The following is a 17,851-nucleotide window of genomic DNA, read 5'->3' as shown; positions in this document are numbered from 1 at the left end:
GCTGCTGCCCTGCTGGGGATTCTGCTCTTTGGGAGCTTCCTGGTGTTCTGAATGCTGGGAAGGGCCTCCCTGCTAATGGCGACCAGAGGCTTTCCCTGCTGGCGGGTGCAGGACCCTGGAGTTTCCCCCTGGGCTTAGGTGTAATCGGGGGGGCTTAGGTAGGGCTGTAGTCACCTGTTTCCACCGTCGCTCTGCCAGTGAGTGCACACTCCCGCCCTTGGTGCATGGCGATGCTATGGGGGAGTCTGCTGGAAGAGAGCCTCTTGCAGGTACTAGGCTGTCCAGGGGTCAGGGGTTGGAGAGTTTTCACCTATCTCCACCTCCTCCCAGGGGGAAGTCCGCCCACCTTCTGATGTATAGCAGCACGGGTCTCTGAAACATCCTGAGATGCTATATGGATATCCTTTGTTAACCAATGAATGCCCAATTAGTTGTAGATTCAAAGGGGGAGAGACAAAGAAGACTACTCACTCCACCATCTTGGTCCTGCCTCCCTCCATCTTGTTCTTTAAACTTAGAAGAGTGGCATTGTTTTACATTTTTTACAAATCTCTTTAATGTCTGGCTTAATATAAGACAGCTGGGTTTTTGTAACTGCCTCAGCATTCAATCTGTTGCGAGATGTTTTGGTTGAAGTAGATGAAGAGATCTGGCCTCACACAGACTTGCAGTTGAAAAAGAGGAATATTTTAATAGCCTTTTCAGATAATTGGAGATCTTTCTTTTGATACTACACCAAAACATGGTAAACAATAGTTTCTTAAAGGATGGTTGCGATATCAAATCTGAAACCTGGTGTGTCTCACCCTCTGTTGTGCTCTTTGTGTGGGTTTTCTGCCCACGTGTGAGTTTCTAGCATCACGCATTGGTCATTTGGAAGTTCATGAGCTATGCTGAACCTCCTGCTCACCCATTTCATTGTACGAGGTTAAAAAAGAAACCACATTCATTAATATCACTGCTAATCTCATGAGAAAAGTCTAAGAATTGGGAAGCTAGTGAGCTCATGGTGATGGATACAAGTTTTCCAAAATTTTGATTTTTGCTTAAATCTCAACTGTTAAAATTGGCAACATGTATAGTTGTTTTCCTCACTGTGACAGTCTCACTTCATTCATTTTTGAGAAAATGTTTGCCAAATACCCGTCTGAATGACATGACATGTAAGTCATTCTTTAGCACAAAAGGCAACTTTTGTAGTTCAGTAAATGTCAGAAGTATTTCATGCATACTTTCCATTTCATCACATACAAATTTAAAAGGTGTGTTATTAAGAAAATTAAGAATTTTTGCTACACCATCAAGGATATTCTGAAGTTGATGTGGCTTTTTTTTTTTTTAACTGCGAGTGCTGAAGAGCGCCGTGACTATCAGCGCTGACTGGCTGTGCTGCCTTGATTTGTGCTAAGGTACCGGCAGCTTTAGTTCACTTACTCTTGATTTTGCACCAACAGTGCAAATGTCAACACAATGAACAGGCAAAGAGCATCTATGTATCATCGTGAAAATACTTTTGACCTCATGGACCTCTAGAGAGGGTCTCAGGACTGCCAGGAGTCAGTGCTTGGTAGGGAGCACACCCCCTAGATTTTATGCCCATGGCTTATCGTGAAACCCCTCTCGGCATGCCTGCCAAGAAAGATCATTACAAACGTATTTTATTGTAATTCTTTTTATCTATAAACTCAGTACGCTCATGTTTTCAGAAATTTCTTAGGATATTTTTAGAACTTGAGCGTTTAGAACCTAGAATTTCCCTGCAATCTTTATTTCCTATGATATTTTAGAATCTGAGCTGTTCCAACTTTTGTAGACAGTTTTCGGTCGACATTGAATTAACAGCATAAAATAAAATTAATAGTATTGTATTTAGAGAGGAGAAAGAAAAATTTTGCGCTAAAACTTACTATGGAATATTGAAATTCAATGCATTTATGAAAAAGTTAAGATAAATGTTAATTTTTTCAAAAATAAACTTTTGTTTGCTCAGGCAGTGTTGCAGCCACTACATCCTTCGCCATCTTCCAGTCAAAATATGGTTTCCAAGGGTGACCATGGAAACGGTGAAAAGTTTTGGAAGGAAGGAGATTCTTCCCAGATCAAGAATGCCGCTGAGGATGCTTCTGAACAGGAGCCTCTTCCCACCCCCATCGTGACTGACGGAAGTCAAGCACACACACAGCGTGCTCTACCACACGCGGGATCACCAGAGGCCGTTTTGCAGCCCAGGTCAATGCGAAGCACCAGGGCACAAAGCCAAGCACAAAAGACCTCGAAGGGAATCTTCAGCTCCCTACCGGGTTCCCAGAAAGGACTTTTGTGGGATGCCCCCCAGATTGCTCCTGCTGAAATGAACCGTCCTGCTCTGGCACCTGTGGAAAGAAAAGAGACAGCTAACACCCAGGAGGGAAAGGATGAGCTGGAGGAGGACGAACTGCAGGAATTGTTGTCAAAACTCACAGATGCCTTCACTCTAGACACGCTGTCGGGTAAGATTTTCACAATCAATGGAGATAGTGATGGCCAGGGATTCAGGCTGCCTTTTGAAGCACTTGATTTTATGACGTTGGCCCAACAGCTACAGTTCATTAGCGAGTAACAGTCAGAGCTGTGAATCTTTTGGACATCAGTAGCATTGTTGAACTTGATTTCTCCTATTGCCTAATTCATAGGGTTATTATGAGTGTCAAAGGTGACAAACCATAGGTGATTGTAGTGTAGCACCTGGCACATACCAAGAATTCAATAAATGCTTATTATTTTCTTATTGAAATTGTTATTATCAATGGTACTAAAACATATATAACTGGGCAGCCTGATGCCACTGTTTAAAAATGGGAGTAGAATGATGCTGTCTTTCTAGAGGATAATTGATGAAGGCTTCTGTCTTTTAAGGAGTACCATCATTATCATCTTCTTCTGCGTGAGGTATGACTCATTGCTAAATTCTCAATGCTCTTTTTTAAAAATCATTCTTTACTATAGTTATTTCTTCTGTTTTGGAGTGGCATCTTATTTATAGAGTGTTTTGTTATCTTAATATGTCTATATCTGTGTCCATTTCTTTTTTGAAAAACCTAAGACCTTTTATGTTGGAGTGGTCATCTGGAGACGTGAAGCAAAAGATAACATTGTCGTGTGTTTCTGCAGCAGAGGAGCCTTCTCCGAATATTTCTGAGTCAGTCTTGGTTCGCTAGGGCTGCCATAACAAAGTACCACAGATGGAATCGCTTAAACAATACAAATTTATTTTCTCACAGTCCTGGAGGCTAGAAGTCTGAGATCAAGGTGTCAGCAGCATGGTGTCTTCTGAGGCCTCTTTCCTTGGCTTGTAGACGGCTATCTTCTCCTTGTGTTTTCGCACCCTGTTGCCTCTGCGCATGTCCCTCCCCACATTTCCTCTTACGAAGCCCTGCTCGGATCAGATTAGGACACATCTGTCCATATAACTTCATTTTTATTTAATTAACTCTTTAAAGACTCTGTCCCCAAATATGGTCACAATCTGAAGTGCTGGGGCTTAGGATTTCAGTATATGAATTTGGGGAGAGAGACACAATTCAGTCCACAGTGGTTGGTGAGCGGATAAACGGGTGTGTAATGTCAGTTGTATATTGAACTTGGTAAAGCCAAGTCAGTGAAGTAGTTATTTGGTGATTCTAAAAGTCTGTACTGTGAAGGGAGTTGGAGTTACAATCCTTGTGTCAGAGAAAACACAGTCGCAAAGATGCTGGCAGCACGCTCAGACTGCCTGAAACAAAGGCAGGATGGGGCTCCTTGTGCCTGATTCCCAGGCTCACACAAGACTCCACCCACTGTGTTTCCATTGAAACATCACTGGAGTCATGATGAGTATTCAAGGCAAAGTCAGTATCCACTTGAGCTTTTTAGGAAAATTTCACATAAAAATTTGGCTTTTATTCTAGAAATTCTTTTGGTATTTGATGTCTTCATCTTGTTTTTATGTTTTGTTTTTGTTTCTCTAATTGAGTTTATGAAAGTTGCTGATTTCTAAAGTGTTGTGTTGGGTCAGCCCTCACAAGTGTAGCAGGCTATATTGCACTTCAGATTCTAATGGACTAGTGACCCCACACATATTTGGAAGACAATACCCAACACTGTGCAGTTTGGTACCTAAAGCTAAAAGACCCTTGCATGTTTTAAGTGGCTTTATGAAGGTCTAAGTAAATATATGCCTATATCTATATATGCACACATCATTATATCATTCAAAGGAAAATCATGAAAAGGTAAAGTTTCTTTCTAAATTCAGATGATGCAATAATGTATAAAGATGCAATTAGCATTATCCAATCTTGTAGAACATATAAAAAATATACGTCTCAAAAGATTTACCTCTGCTTCCATTTGCAATTTAAGTAGAACCATTGAGATGCTTCTGCAGGAAGTATTGCATTATTATGCGAAAGTGCTTATGATATTAGCGGGAGGGTGCACATTTTCCCTTTTTGTTATTATAGTATTGTATATTTTGTGATGATTCAGCAAATACTAATGATAAGATTTAGATTTATAGTCTTATCTGTTTTATATCAGTCTTATTTCTTTGAGACTTTTAAGCAGAGGATCTATCTTAATCCTCAGGGCTATTGTTTGCATTTATTAAACACCATCACTCCTCATCCACATGTTCCTTATTGTTTCTATCCTTATTCAACCTGGCATTCAATATGATCCTGTTTGTAAAGTCTCCTTAGCCGTTGGCAATATGGATTATAAGAATACACTCCATACCTTATGCACAATCTATGCATGCTTACCAAAATTACACCAAACTCTGTCAGTGACAAAGTGTGGTCACCACACTGATGTGGATGTGGAAAGGCAGACAAACTGAATTCAGGTACTGATTACCTTGTTTTATTTCTGTCTCTGTCATGGATGCATCAGATAACAGCAGGAAGTTTCTAATCAGTTTGATGTCCCAGTTTTTTTTTTTAATTTGAGAATTGTTAGGAAAATTAGAAAGATCTACTGTTTGTAACATGCTGAGATTTCCCAAGACAGAGTGTCAGCATGTTCACCCAGTGTTGCGAGTGTCCTAGCAGCTGATGCCCTTTGGAATGCAGCTTTGCTAAGGAGTCAGCACATTTTGGAAATTAAGATGAACTTTATAGGACTTAAGGCTTAATAAGACTAAAACAGCCAGCCGATGGTCAGCTCGGGGCAGTTGTTGACATTACTGAACAGAGTCCTTCAGTCTCAGGATCTAGGATAATAGGGTTTCAAGAGGCTACAAGAGGTTATTGGAAAAGAGAGAGTATGTAGAAGGGGGTCCCCAAACCTCTTTAAGTTCCAAATGCTGGGTTGAAAATCACTAGCAAACAATTTGTTCAAACTTGCAGTGAAGGAATTCGATTTGAAAGAGTGTCTAGCACTACTTGCTGCTGTGAGGTCAAAAAAAGGACATAATAGTCTAGTCCTCCTTTCTCATTGGATTATTTTCTTTCCATTTGTGAGTGGCATTTCCTGTGTATCTCTCTGAAATTCTTTTCCCAGCTTCACTCATCCTCTTTGCCAGCTCTTTGCCCTGCAGGTTTCAGGGATGAGAAGGGAAGGCAGGGGGTGAAGTGGTGGGGTCAGGAGGGCGTGTTTGGGGTGGGGATGTGGGACGATTGTTGCTGTTCCTTTATCCCCACCTGGAACCATCACCTAAACTGTTATTTTAAATAATCAGAAAATGAAGCTTGAATTTTACCAAATTGTAGGAAAATAAAGAGGAGTGCTTTAGCAACCTCAGGAAAGAGAAGTTCAATATTGTGTCTTTATCTCAATTGTTTAGATGGTCATCTTCTCAAATGTTGCCTGGGAATCCTAGGGTTCTGTACTGAAATCTTAACAAATCTCTCTTTGGCTCTTTCCCACATACAGGTAAAAGTAATTTTTCTTGGTGGGAAAAGCTACACAGACTTTCAGCATTAAGGTCCATGAAGGTAGGAAAAAAGTCTAGTTGGTTCATCATTCATTCACTCACTCATTCATTCAACAAGCAGTCATCAAGCATTACTATGTGCCAAGCACGCGCTGGATGCTGGGCATTCATTTTGAAAGGGGTAGATTTACGTTGTGCGGAAAGTGGCTGGAGAAGGGCAAGGGGGTGAGCAGAGATGGGGTAATAGCCTGCCGTAGTCTAGGCAAGAAGTGATGGCGGCTTGGCCTGGTGGATGGTGACACACGTACTGCGATGAGGACAGCTGAGCCAGAGGTCAGCAAATCAAGAGTTCTGTTTTGAACAATTTAAGTGTGTGTCACCTGAGAGACGTCACAGTGGAGATACCAGAGTGTCAGTCACCATGGACAACCTGGAGCTTACAGGAGAGGTCTTAGTACAGAGTCGATATTCAGTACATACTGGTTTGCTTCATTACTTATCATTGTAAGGAAGACGTGGGCTCAGTGTGTCGGTTGCCCAGAGGAGCAATCATAGATGAGATAACCTAATACTTTCAAACCACTGTGTCCGTCTTTCTGATGGGCTTCTCTCACATCCCTGGTTCATTCAGGGACCAGACAGATTTTTAATTACATTCAAGTGAATGTTTTCCCATTGTGATTTCCTCTGGACTGTTGACCGCACAGGTATTTCCAGTTAACGTCTCAGTGGGCCTCCACCGATGCACTATATTCATTCAGTCCCTGGATGTATTGAATTCCAGCTGTATGCCCAGCAGCATGCTAGGTGCTAGGTGCATATATTTGGCTGTTTTTACCATTTCAAGGGACTGGGGCTTAAAAAGAAACCATCCAAACAACAGGAAATCTCCCATGCATAAAATGTTTTGCTCCCCTAGATCTTTTTTGCGGTATTTTAAGTTCTTATCACTGTGGGCTGAGAAAAAGAATATACTAAAATAAGTTCGCCTCTGGACACAGCTTTTTATTCAGGGAGTAAAATGTTGCTTATTCAACGTCCTTGTGGCTGTGGAGCTGTCTTAGAGGATGGGTGGAGTAAAGGGGCAGGAACCCTCTTGTATGCTCAACAGAAAACAGCACAGATGGAGCCACAATATAAATCGTGTAACTAACAAAATGAGCCCCTCCATGTTTCCATTTCCTGTGATCTTATTTTTATTAATTGCATAAAGAATGTTGTACTACATGTTCAGTGTAAAATTAAAATTCTTGAGTGCACAGATTTTTTTCTAAATGCATTCCTCATCGAGTCCTCCACCGCTTGCCACCGTTTCTCAGGGGTGACCACTGTTAGCAGATTGGTGAATTTTCCTTCACACTTTCTGATACAGAGCAAGGGCTAGATCGGCTGGCCACAAGATATGAAGGCCAAGCAGGCCGTGGTAGAGAGGGAACTTTAATAAGCCATACGCTAGCAGATCGGAAGATGGTGGACTTAGTCCTAAAAAAAACCCATCTTAAAGGGAACTGGTTTGGAAATGACTTATATGAGGCAAACAGGGTTGGGGAGGGGCCTCAGGTGTCAGGTGATGGATGACCGCAGAACGTTGGGCCCTTCTCCATAGCGGATCTGCTGAAGGCAATGTTCCTGAGGAATCTAAGAAAACCTCAGTTACCTCTTATCTGGAACAGACAGGACAGTTTGGGCAGAGGACATAAATTTTCTGCTATCAGGTTATTCTTTCTGCTGGTTACAGATCAGCTTGTCTACATGCAGTTCCAAGCGTTTTTCTAAAGCACATCGTGAGAATAAGATAGGGACGGGAGCATGCGGCCTTGGGGCTGGAGTTCTAAGAATCTTCCTTGCAGGGCTGACTGTCCTTCCTATTTCTTATGACGTGTGAAGCTTATGTTGGGTCATTTTAGCTTCCAGATGCTCCTGCCTGAAGCTTGGTCCGGCGGAGGGCTGTCAGCAGGCCACTTGCTGATCAGCAGATACTTTTGCTTCCTTCACTTAATGGATCTTAGACATTGAGCATGTCATTTCCTAAATGCTGCATAGTATCCCAGGATATAAATGTACCATAATTTATTTATTGGTGTAAAATCAAGTTACTTCCAACTTTTTATTATCATAAAAATGCTTTATTGAGTATCCTTATAACATATTTTTTTGTACTCATGTGAATGTTTGTAGGGTCAATTCCTAGAAATAGAACTCAGGTTAAAAATTGTGTATATCAAACTTTTGTTTGCCAGCTGCCCAACCGTAGATCTTTCTACAGCACAAGCCCTGCTATGGCAGATCATAGTGGACTGCTCAAACCATCCATCAGCAGCTATCGAGCAGAACTTCTCAAAGCGTGGTTCCTACACAGCAGCATCATTATCAGCTGAGAACTTGTTAGAAATGCAGATTCTTGGGCCCCATCCCCAACAGACTATGTAGTCAGGGTTCTCCAGAGAAACCCTGCCAATAGGATGTATATAGAGATATAGAAAGAGATTTCTCATAAGGAATTGGCTCCCGTGATCTTGGAGGCTGACAGATCCCAAGATGTGCAGTCAGCAAGCCACAGACCCAGGAGAGCTGATGTGTGGTTCCAGTGTGGAAAGCTGGCAGGCTCGAGACTGACGTTCCATTCTGAGTCCAAAGGCGGAAGCAAACTGATGTCCCAGCTGGAAGGCAGGCAGGCAGAAGGAATTCTCTTACTCAGCCTTTGTGTTCTGTTCAGGCCTTCGATCGATTGGATGAGGTCCGTCCATTTTAGGGAGGGCAGTCTGCTTTACTCCGTCTACTTATTCAAATATTAACCTCCCCTCCAGAAACACTCTCACAGACACACCCAGAGTAATGTTTATTGGTGTTTTTCAGAATAATATCTGGGCACTGTAGCCCAGTCAAGTCGGCACATAAAATTAACCATCATATATACTGAACCAGCACTCTGAGGGTGGGACCTAGCAATCTGTTTTAAAACTCTCCAAGTGATTCTGATATACACCAGAGCTTGAAGACCACTGCTCCCTGGCGCTTTCTGGCTATTCAGGTGTCATGGGAAGATGCCCTTTGAGACCCCACACCCTGGTTACATTAGTAACGCATCGTGGTTAATAATGGCCATCTCATTTGCTAGGCAGCTTAGAGAAAGGGCCTTGTCCTCAGGAACGGAGGAGTACGGGTTCGGTTTCTTCTCTGTGCCAGAGCTTTATCCAGCTCAGTTTGAGCGCCGTCAGCTGCCTTCTCTGAAGGACCCTCCTTCTGCTGATTTCAGAGCTGCAGTCTTCAGGACACACGGAGCTGTATCGCGGAGCTGAGCGAGTACGAGGGGCCTTCTCTGCCCTTCTGGACCACGTCACCCTGCCCAACTTGAAGTGAAGAGGAGTCCAGGCTCAAAAGCCCCTTGGGAGAATGATGGAATGTATTTTCAAAATCTGTGTTAAAAGAATTAAGCCTTCTGCCTCTCTCTCGATAGTCTGGTGTGAAGCATGAAGAGAAGTTTTATTTTCTAATCTCCCTATTCACGTGTCTTGGTTCTTCAGAGTAAAGCCTCGAGAGTGAGGGGTGGTGGAGGGAAATGAAAAGAGGAGGCCAGTCAGATGGGATGTGCTGAGCTCCCAGCAGAAGGCCGTTCTTACTTCGAATACCTTGGTAGTAATGTTCAATTGTGAGATCTACATGAATTCATGCAACTGTTTTCTTCACTATCATTTAAAGTACTGAACCGATGACCTGATTTTCTATCTATATGCTCCTCTTGGAGACTAAGCTTCGGCAAAGAACTAAATACATACATACATACACACACACACACAAATTGAGTGCATGCACAGCTGAATCTGAATAAACTGGTTGCACCAGTGTCCATTTCCGGGCTGTGTTATTGTGCTCTACTTATGCAAGGTGTTACCATTAAGGGAAATTAGGTGAAGGATATACAGGATGTCTCTATATTATTTCTTACAACTGTATATGAATCAGCAATTATCTCAAAATAAATTTATTAAATTTTAAAACACGAACGTTTCTCACTAAAACTCTGCATCCAATGAGTGTGGCCACAGTACCCATATGCCTCCTTTCTCCGTATGTATGATTAGGATATAGATGCTTAATTTAATAATGTCCACAGTGTGGCTAATACTTTTTGGCTGTTAGAGCACTTAGTTTCTAAGCACCTCTTATGTACTAATTCATTTAATCCTCCCAACAAACCCTTCCTGAGAAACTGAGGCACAAAGAGGGTCAGGAACTTGTCCAAAGTCATGTGCTCAGTACCTGATGACGCTGAGATTTGAACCCAGCTCCTGAGCCTGTGCTCTAACCACTGCTCTCAGTAAATCTTGTTACGATTCCATTGTTTTACCTGTTAGCTTGAGGTGCAGTCCATGCTACACTTAGAGAGGCTGTGGAATTTTGTTTGTGTGATCTATAATTTCTGGTACTGTTTCCAGAGTGAAATGACGTCCAGTCTTGTATGATTAGGACTGGCTTATCCCTGTTCAGTCTCTCCCTGATATTTTTGAATTTGCTTTTCAGCCTATCACAAATTTTTGACTCTGGTTTTGTTGTTTGACATTTTCACTCTCCTCCTTACTTTATCCCAGCTTGTTCCTTACAAGTTTGACAAGCATGCCCTAGAGAAGCATGTCAGCCAGCAACAGCCCACGGCCAAGTCCTGCCCCCTGCCTCTCTTGTACGGGCTGTGGGCTAAGAGTGGTTATTACGTTTTGTTAAATAATTGAAAAGATCAAATGAAGAATAATATTTTTTGACACTTGAAAATGGTATAGATTCACATTTCAGTGTCCATAAACAAAGTTTTATTGGGACGAAGCCATGCTCATTTATTTACACATTGTCTGTGGCCGCTTTCATTCTACAAAGGCAGAATGGATCCGTGGCGACAGAGACCAGATGGCCCGTATCATATTTACTATCTGACCCTTTGCAGAAAAAATCGGCCACCCCTGCTGTGTAGCACCAAGGTGAGGACGGAGCAGGGGCGGACTGTTCTGTAAGCATTGAGAGAGTGGCATCTTTTCAACATTTTGTAAGAGGTAATGAGTTTATGTGGCGGTTTTTAAGAATATGGTGAAAGACATTAGAGAAAGTAGCATGAAAGCAAAACCATGAGCCTGTGTGGAATGGCAGTCAGCGGAAGCTTTCTTTTTTTCTCATTTCCTGTATGATTTTTTAAATTATTTTATTGAGGCCATAATAGTTTATAACATTGTGAAATTTCAGATGTACATTATCTGTCAGTCACCATATATATGTACCCCTGTACCCCTTATGCCCACCCCTAGCCCCCTTCCCCTCTGGTAACCACTAATCTATTCTCTTTGTCCATGGGTTAATTTATCTTCTGCATATGAGTGAAATCATCTGGTGTTTGTCCTTCTCTGTCGGGCTTACTTCACTTAACATCGTACCCTCCAGGTCCATCCATGTTGTTGCAAACAGGACGATTTTGTCTTTTTTTATGGCTGAGTAGTATTCCATTGTTATATATACCACATCTTCTTTATCCATTCATCAGTGATGGGCACATGGCTTGCTTCCACGTCTTGGCTATTGCGAATAATGCTGCAATGAGCATAGGGGTGCATGAGTCTCTTTGTATTGTTGATTTGAAGTTCTTTAGATAAATACCCAGTAGTGGGATAGCTGGATTGTATGGTATTTCTATTTTTAATTTTTTGAGAAATCTCCATACTGTTTTCCGTAGTGGCTGCACCAGTTTGCACTCCCACCAGCAGAGTGTGAGGGTTCCCTTTTCTCCACATCCTCTCCAACATTTGTTATTTTTTGTCTTGGTGATTATAGCCATTCTAACAGGTGTAAGGTGATACCTCATTTTGGTTTGGTTTGCATTTCCCTAATCATTAGTGATTTGAACATCTTTTCAGGCGCCTGTTGGAAAGAGTGGTCGCTTTTAATGTGCTCATTCTCCTAACCAAGCAAAAGCTGAGGCTGGGCCCCTCCCCAGTTCCTTCCCAGACTTGCTTCTCCTATTGTCAGAACTTGGCTAATCCTCAGATGCAGCTGTGTCTTCTGAGAACCCTGTAGATAAGGTTTATAGCTGAAGGAGGACCCTAAACCTTCAGTGAAAACATTTACTGAGGCTTCTTTTGGACCTGGGGAAAAATCAAGTCAATTGCTAACATATCTGAAATTCAAACTGGTTGTCAATTATCACTTATAGAATGATTGGAGAGATGAGAATAATTAGAGTTAAAAATAGCATTGTGTCTGGAACTCAAATAAATTTGCTAATCATTCAGGCCTGGTCCTTTTGAGGGAAAGAATGCTTTTGGGTTCTTTTCTTTTAATGGTGTTCATTTTATTTTTAGTTTGCTTTTCAATGCAAAGTGTAACCAATCATAGAATTTTAATATTTAGTCAAATAGAAAATATGCTAATTGGGAAATAATTTATACTTACTGCTATTTTATTAGAGTTTGGATTATTGTTAATGTTAACATTAAATATTGAAATAAAGAGACTCCAATAACATTCCTTGGGGTCCAGAGCTTTTATTAATTTGTTTCCATTAGAAGAATGCTTTATTTGCCAGTTTTTTGTTTTGTTTTGTTTTTTGCTTTATTCAGTTCAAAGTATTCAAAAATATTCTTTCAAACAAGATTCCAGTATCACAGACCATTAGTACTGGGTCATTAATAAATCTAGTGCCTTCTATGCCTGTGCATAAGCGATCCAGGGGTTAGTGTCTTGGAGGTCATGCAACGCATTCATGTTAAATGTACGGCATTCTAGTTCATTAAAAATGTCAAGCATTCCAAAACAAATGATCAAAATGAATACGAAGAATGTGAGCAGCCCCACTCCCCTTCTCATCCTTGGAAGCCATTCTGACTCTTTCAGACAGTGGGATGGTCTGGCAGTAATGTCACCATTTGAAGGAACATGCTGGCAGCCTAAAAGAGTGAAAGCAAGAGCTCTGAGAGAATGTGGCTGAATATTTATCTCTGGACATTCCCACCATTTCAGGTAAACAAATGATCAATAGTCAAGAAAATATATATTTTTTTGAATTCCAAGATATGAGTTAGCCCTGAGGTTAGATTTATTTTCTCTTTATTTCCAGGCCACTGGTCACTTTTCCAAGGAACTTGGACCCACTCCTGCGCACGTGCGTGTTTATCAACTCTTCAACCAGCTGTTTCTTCTTTAGGGCAGGGGCTCTTAGTTGCTGAGAATATGTCCCTGAAAGTAGAGAAAAGGAACAATCATTAGCCCACCAAATTAATTTCATGTTGATTAAATATTAATAAATTGATTTTCTAAAGTAAGTTTGCTGTTTTTGCTACTCTACTATCAAAAGTCTGTATAAATTTATTGCAGAGATGTATATATAAATTTGTGTTTATGCAAAATTTTGTGTCCTATGCAGTTTAGTTATAAAAATTCAGTAAATTGTAATAAATATATTTCCTTAATTGATATGTATTAAGATATACTTTTATGATTAAAAAGTTAAAAATGGTCATTATATAATTTTTAATATAAAAGTATAAAAGAAAAAACTTTAAGCCACACATAATATAATCTTCCAGAGATAACCACAGCTTAACGCACACAGTTCATGTCATCATTGAGTTTTCCATCACCCTATTAGGGACGCTAGATTTTTTCCGAATTTTCTGTTACTATAAACAATCTTGCATAAAGAGCCCCATGCTGCATCATTGGCTACATGTCTGACCCTCTGAATGTTTCCTTAGAATAGATTTCTAGATGGGTAATTTCCAAATATGTTGCTTAGGAAATTTCTTGGAGTGAGTAAAGCAGAAAATCAAGCGTTTGTGAATCTAATTGTTTATATTTCTGAAGCATTGTTTTCTCTTCTGCTTAGTGTTTAAAAAAATAAGCTCTCTGAACATTTGCCAGCTAGTTAGACTCCGACAGCAAACATCATCAAATTATCAGTCTGAATTTTAATTTTCTTGTCATGGAGGAAAGCAAAGACTGACAATTTTTCTAGAACATATGAACTGCCAGGCTCAGGCAGGCAGGGTTTTCTGTTCCTCTCAGTGGCAGAGCAAGATCTGTTCAAGGAAGAGGCCATCAATTTTGACACAAACAATGATATACTTCAACATCCCTTCATTTGCATTGAAGCCTTTATGTTACCTGTGAGCTAACCTCAACTCTGTTATTTTCTATTTGGGGGTTTCCATCAGCCTACTCTTTTCCTAAATCAGTTACTCTCTCTCTCTCTCCCTTCACATAATCCATCATAATTAAGGAGTTAAGCCTGGGTACAGCGTTGTCACACCTCCCAGATATTTCAGCATTCGGCTATTAGCTCGTATCTTTCTAGACTAAATAACAATGATCTTTTGAGTCTCTTCTCAAATGATAATATCTCTAGTCCTCAGATTTTTTGGAATTCTCATTTCTGGACCTCCTCTGTTTCTGCTGATCGTTGTTATAAACAGCCAGTGTTGAGGGCATCGTCCGGCTCAGTAAGCCATCTCGGGATAAAGCTTTCCACATCCTTTCCATGGTTAAATACATGCCTTTCATACATTTCTGTTTTATAGAATCACAGAACATTGGAGTGGAGAACCTGAAGAGACTTTATGGGTCATCTAATTCTTTCCATGCCCTTCTTTTTCTGGTAAAGTATCTGAGGGCTAAATAAATTAATTAACTTGCCCAAGGTTACACAGCTATTTGATATCTCTTGTTTTCATATTTGTTGACTCAATATTAACAAATATGACATATTAACATACAAAATTATATAGGAGTTTTATGTTATAACAAACCATGATTCAAAGCAACATTTCTCAAGTGTATTTAAACTATTTAATTTGAGGACATCCAAATAACAAAAACCTTTTTGCATATTATGTAGACACTTATTTTAGCTCTTCCCTTTTGCTCTAATGATGTGATTTCCCTGAGAACTATAGAGACAGACACCTCTTCACCTCCACTCCCATCCCAGCCTTGTAGCATGTTAATCCCCGAGGGACAAAAGAAAAGATTAGTAGAGAATCCGTTCGGGTACATCTAGAGCCCAGTTGAGCCACTAGACATTTATTCGAGCCTCTTGAGATGAAATCTTGATGTTCCCGCAACTATCTAACTTTTAGACATAGTGTCTTCCTGACCCAGGACTTTCTCTGATTATGATTATGCAACCCAAATGGAAAGTCTTGTCTCCTGATCTGCAAACAATTGTTTATGTCAAACATTAAAAAAACTTCAATGAAGTGAAATGTTGCCTCCTCCTACTTGCAGAGCCACAACAGCTAAAGTGCGCAGACCAGCTGGGTCAACAGCAACTCTGCAGCAAGAGGAAGGAAGTCGCTTCCAAAGTTGAAGATAAATCTACTTCTTTTTTTTAAGAAGATAAAAATGCCTTGTTGACGTAGATCAAAAAACTGCACATAGTCTCAGACTATTCTGATAGGCTTGTTGCAAGCAACTAATCCGAAAGCTGCTTTAGAGAAAGACTACTTAATTATTTTTATATTCAGTTCGAAACAAATATTATTATTTTCATTTATTCTGTAGATACTTGAGTAATTCAAAGTGAGTGAAAAATATAAAAAAACAGGAAATATTGGTAGTGATTTGAGGGTGGCAACTAAATATAATAAAAACGGAAGAAAAGGCCCTACAGTACAGATGAAGAAAATATACAGTCCTTACTGATGCTGACGTCTGGGCAGCCTCTGTTCAAAAGATTTTTAAAATATTGATAACCAACATTTAAGAGCATTCATTTTGTGTTTCTACTTTAGTAGCTAAGCTACTGAAAGAATATTCCCTCTAAAAAAAGGAAATTGGTTTGTTACAATATTTGCCAAAATAATAAATTTATCTATAAATAATAGCAGCGGATTATCTAGTTTTATGGATGAGCGAATCATGAGGATTTTTAGTTACTGAGGTTAAAACAAACTAGATATACGAACGCTTTACAATATCTTGGGAAAGGTTGGTCTAGGGCTATTACTGTTAATAGCTATTTTAATAGAAAGATTACAGAAATATATAACAATACCCACAATAAAATGTAAAACTACAAAAATTAGTTATGCCTCAGTTTTCTCTGGAGCATAAATAATTCTAAGAGTCCCTACCACTCAAACAGCCCTTGCTGCAAGCCTTGGAAGGTCGTCGATTAAAACAACACCAAGAAAGGAGCAAAAACAGGAACAAAGCGAAGGTGCCTTTCAGCTTACTCACAGCGGCTCATTCGTCCTCATTCTAATTCTATAAATGATATTTCTTCTCGTGCCCCCAGAGAAGGCTGTATTTGAATATAATATTTCCTTCATTGAAAATCTCTAAATCTGTAGGAAGTTCCAAATTGCTAAAAATTAATTACTCAGCTTGCTGGAAGTTAATTACTTATTTGAGATTTGTTCAAAAGCAGCAAGGAGTGAATTTGCAAGCCAGCCGATTTTTCTACCCTTTGTTTCATCAGCTAAGTACATCTCCAGGAGTCCCTCCATTTACATGACAGCAATGGTTTTTTTCTTTCAATTTAAAAGGGTCAAGAGCTTGTGTGTTGTGAATGCTTATGTTAAAGTCTTCCCAATTCCGTAGCAAATAAACACAGGTTATGACTGCCAATGTTCAAGCTAATGGTAAAAAATAGTGTTAATTGGGGGGCATCACTTTATGCCTGTATGTTGTATTTTGAGAATCAAACTTTTCCTTACTTGTCTTTCTGACTCTTCCTTGCTGCTGTTCACATGAAGTGTGAGGATGAGGACAATATGCTGATATGAACAGCTACCGTGAAATGCAAAAGGAAGTGCTATCTATCTTTCTATCACTTGTGTGCTCCTGAGAGGAATATATGGGGCAATGGATTCCCCTAAAGCCATTTCCCTCTTCTTCAAAATTCAGCACATTCACACTTGATTGACCCTTTCAAAGACCTGGGACCTGGAGTTGACCACCTTGTTTTCTCTTTGTGTGCTGTGGATGCACCGCTGAGATCTTCTCTTCCTCTCCAGCCAATTGCCTCCTTCCTAAGCCATGGTTCCTGGAGAGGACACAGTCCACATAGATGTCCAAGAAGAGTTGGGCCAGATCCCAGAACAGTGCCCCGTGCTTCAAGTTCTCAGATGACTTCAGGTAGATCATAAAATCCCAGAAACCTGAAACAGTGTTGGAAATTCGAGGCTTCTGCATTTCCAGGAGGTGCACTGAAGAAGATTCCCAGCACTGAGGATCAGCTTGGTTAAGAGCCAGCAGGTCTGTCTGGCTATGACAGAAGAAAGGAGACACACAGCATATTCCCACAATGAGCAGGGAGCTGGTGAGGCTCAAGGGTCGGTAGATCCCTCCTCTGTTCCGAGGGTTGGCCATGGCCCTGAAACTGCACAGGATGGAAAGATCTCATATGAGTCCCTGCTTGTGCTCCACTCAGTAAAGAAAGTACTTCTGCCTTTAAGAACCTTGGTGCCAGCAAAGGAAACACACCATTGTCTCTAGGAAAAGTCTTATCCTGCTTCCCGTATCACAAGCCCCATTTTATCTAAAATGACTCTTTGTCAAGACAGTTAGTGTAAAATCAAGATATTTAGATTAAGAAATATTTATTCCTAAGATATATCCCTTTGTAAGATGAGTAAGTGATTTGTTTTTCCCTTGTACAGAGAAATATAGTTTAAAGGAGTATTAAGTGAAACATTAAAATCTTGCTGCCTGCCTTCAATTATTCTATAATATTATAATTTAGCCTAGCTCTCCTAATCCAAGACTCCCATGTAATTAAGAATTTGAATATGTTTTACCCTCGGATGCTTTTCTACTCAGGGTGACTTTTAATTTTAACAAAAGGCATAAGAATAGCAAAATGTTATAAATACAAATAAACACAAGATATCACGCTAAAAGTATGGGAACCAAGGGACATATATTCACCCCATTAAAGCAGAACTAAGAGACATTTTACAAACACCTAAAATGTTCTGCAAT

General features: G+C 40.2%; 2 protein-coding genes across 2 annotated transcripts in view; one reads left to right on the top strand and one right to left on the bottom strand.

Annotated features, from left to right (window-relative positions):
• The window catches only part of DYTN (dystrotelin), a 49,761-nt gene extending 40,508 nt beyond the window's left edge, over window positions 1-9,253 (top strand). The window contains 2 exon segments of the mRNA XM_046659869.1: window positions 1,991-2,489; window positions 9,150-9,253. Coding sequence (XP_046515825.1) covers window positions 1,991-2,489; window positions 9,150-9,253 — 603 coding nt within the window.
• A 3,712-nt stretch (window positions 9,254-12,965) lies between these two features.
• Window positions 12,966-17,239, bottom strand: FAM237A (family with sequence similarity 237 member A). Its single transcript, XM_046658220.1, has 2 exons — window positions 16,828-17,239; window positions 12,966-13,105 (listed from the first exon to the last, which is right to left on the bottom strand). Exons 1-2 carry the CDS (start codon window positions 17,237-17,239, stop codon window positions 12,966-12,968), a joined length of 552 nt encoding a protein of 183 aa, XP_046514176.1.
• Between the last annotated feature and the right edge of the window lie 612 nt (window positions 17,240-17,851).

The sequence above is a fragment of the Equus quagga genome, chromosome 4 (genome assembly GCF_021613505.1).
Source record: "Equus quagga isolate Etosha38 chromosome 4, UCLA_HA_Equagga_1.0, whole genome shotgun sequence".
In the NCBI taxonomy this organism is placed as follows: Eukaryota; Metazoa; Chordata; class Mammalia; order Perissodactyla; family Equidae; genus Equus; species Equus quagga.
The sequence above is the reverse complement of the archived record's forward strand: the minus strand, read 5'-3'. Positions and strand labels throughout refer to the sequence as shown.

Bases quoted from the DNA above. Each gene is read 5' to 3' on its own strand.
- FAM237A (XM_046658220.1), bottom strand. From the start codon at position 17,239: ATGGCCAACCCTCGGAACAGAGGAGGGATCTACCGACCCTTGAGCCTC. The intron at 13,106-16,827 runs GTGGTCAACTCC...CTCTACTTTCAG, and splicing joins GCACACAAAGAGAAAACAAG to GGACATATTCTCAGCAACTA.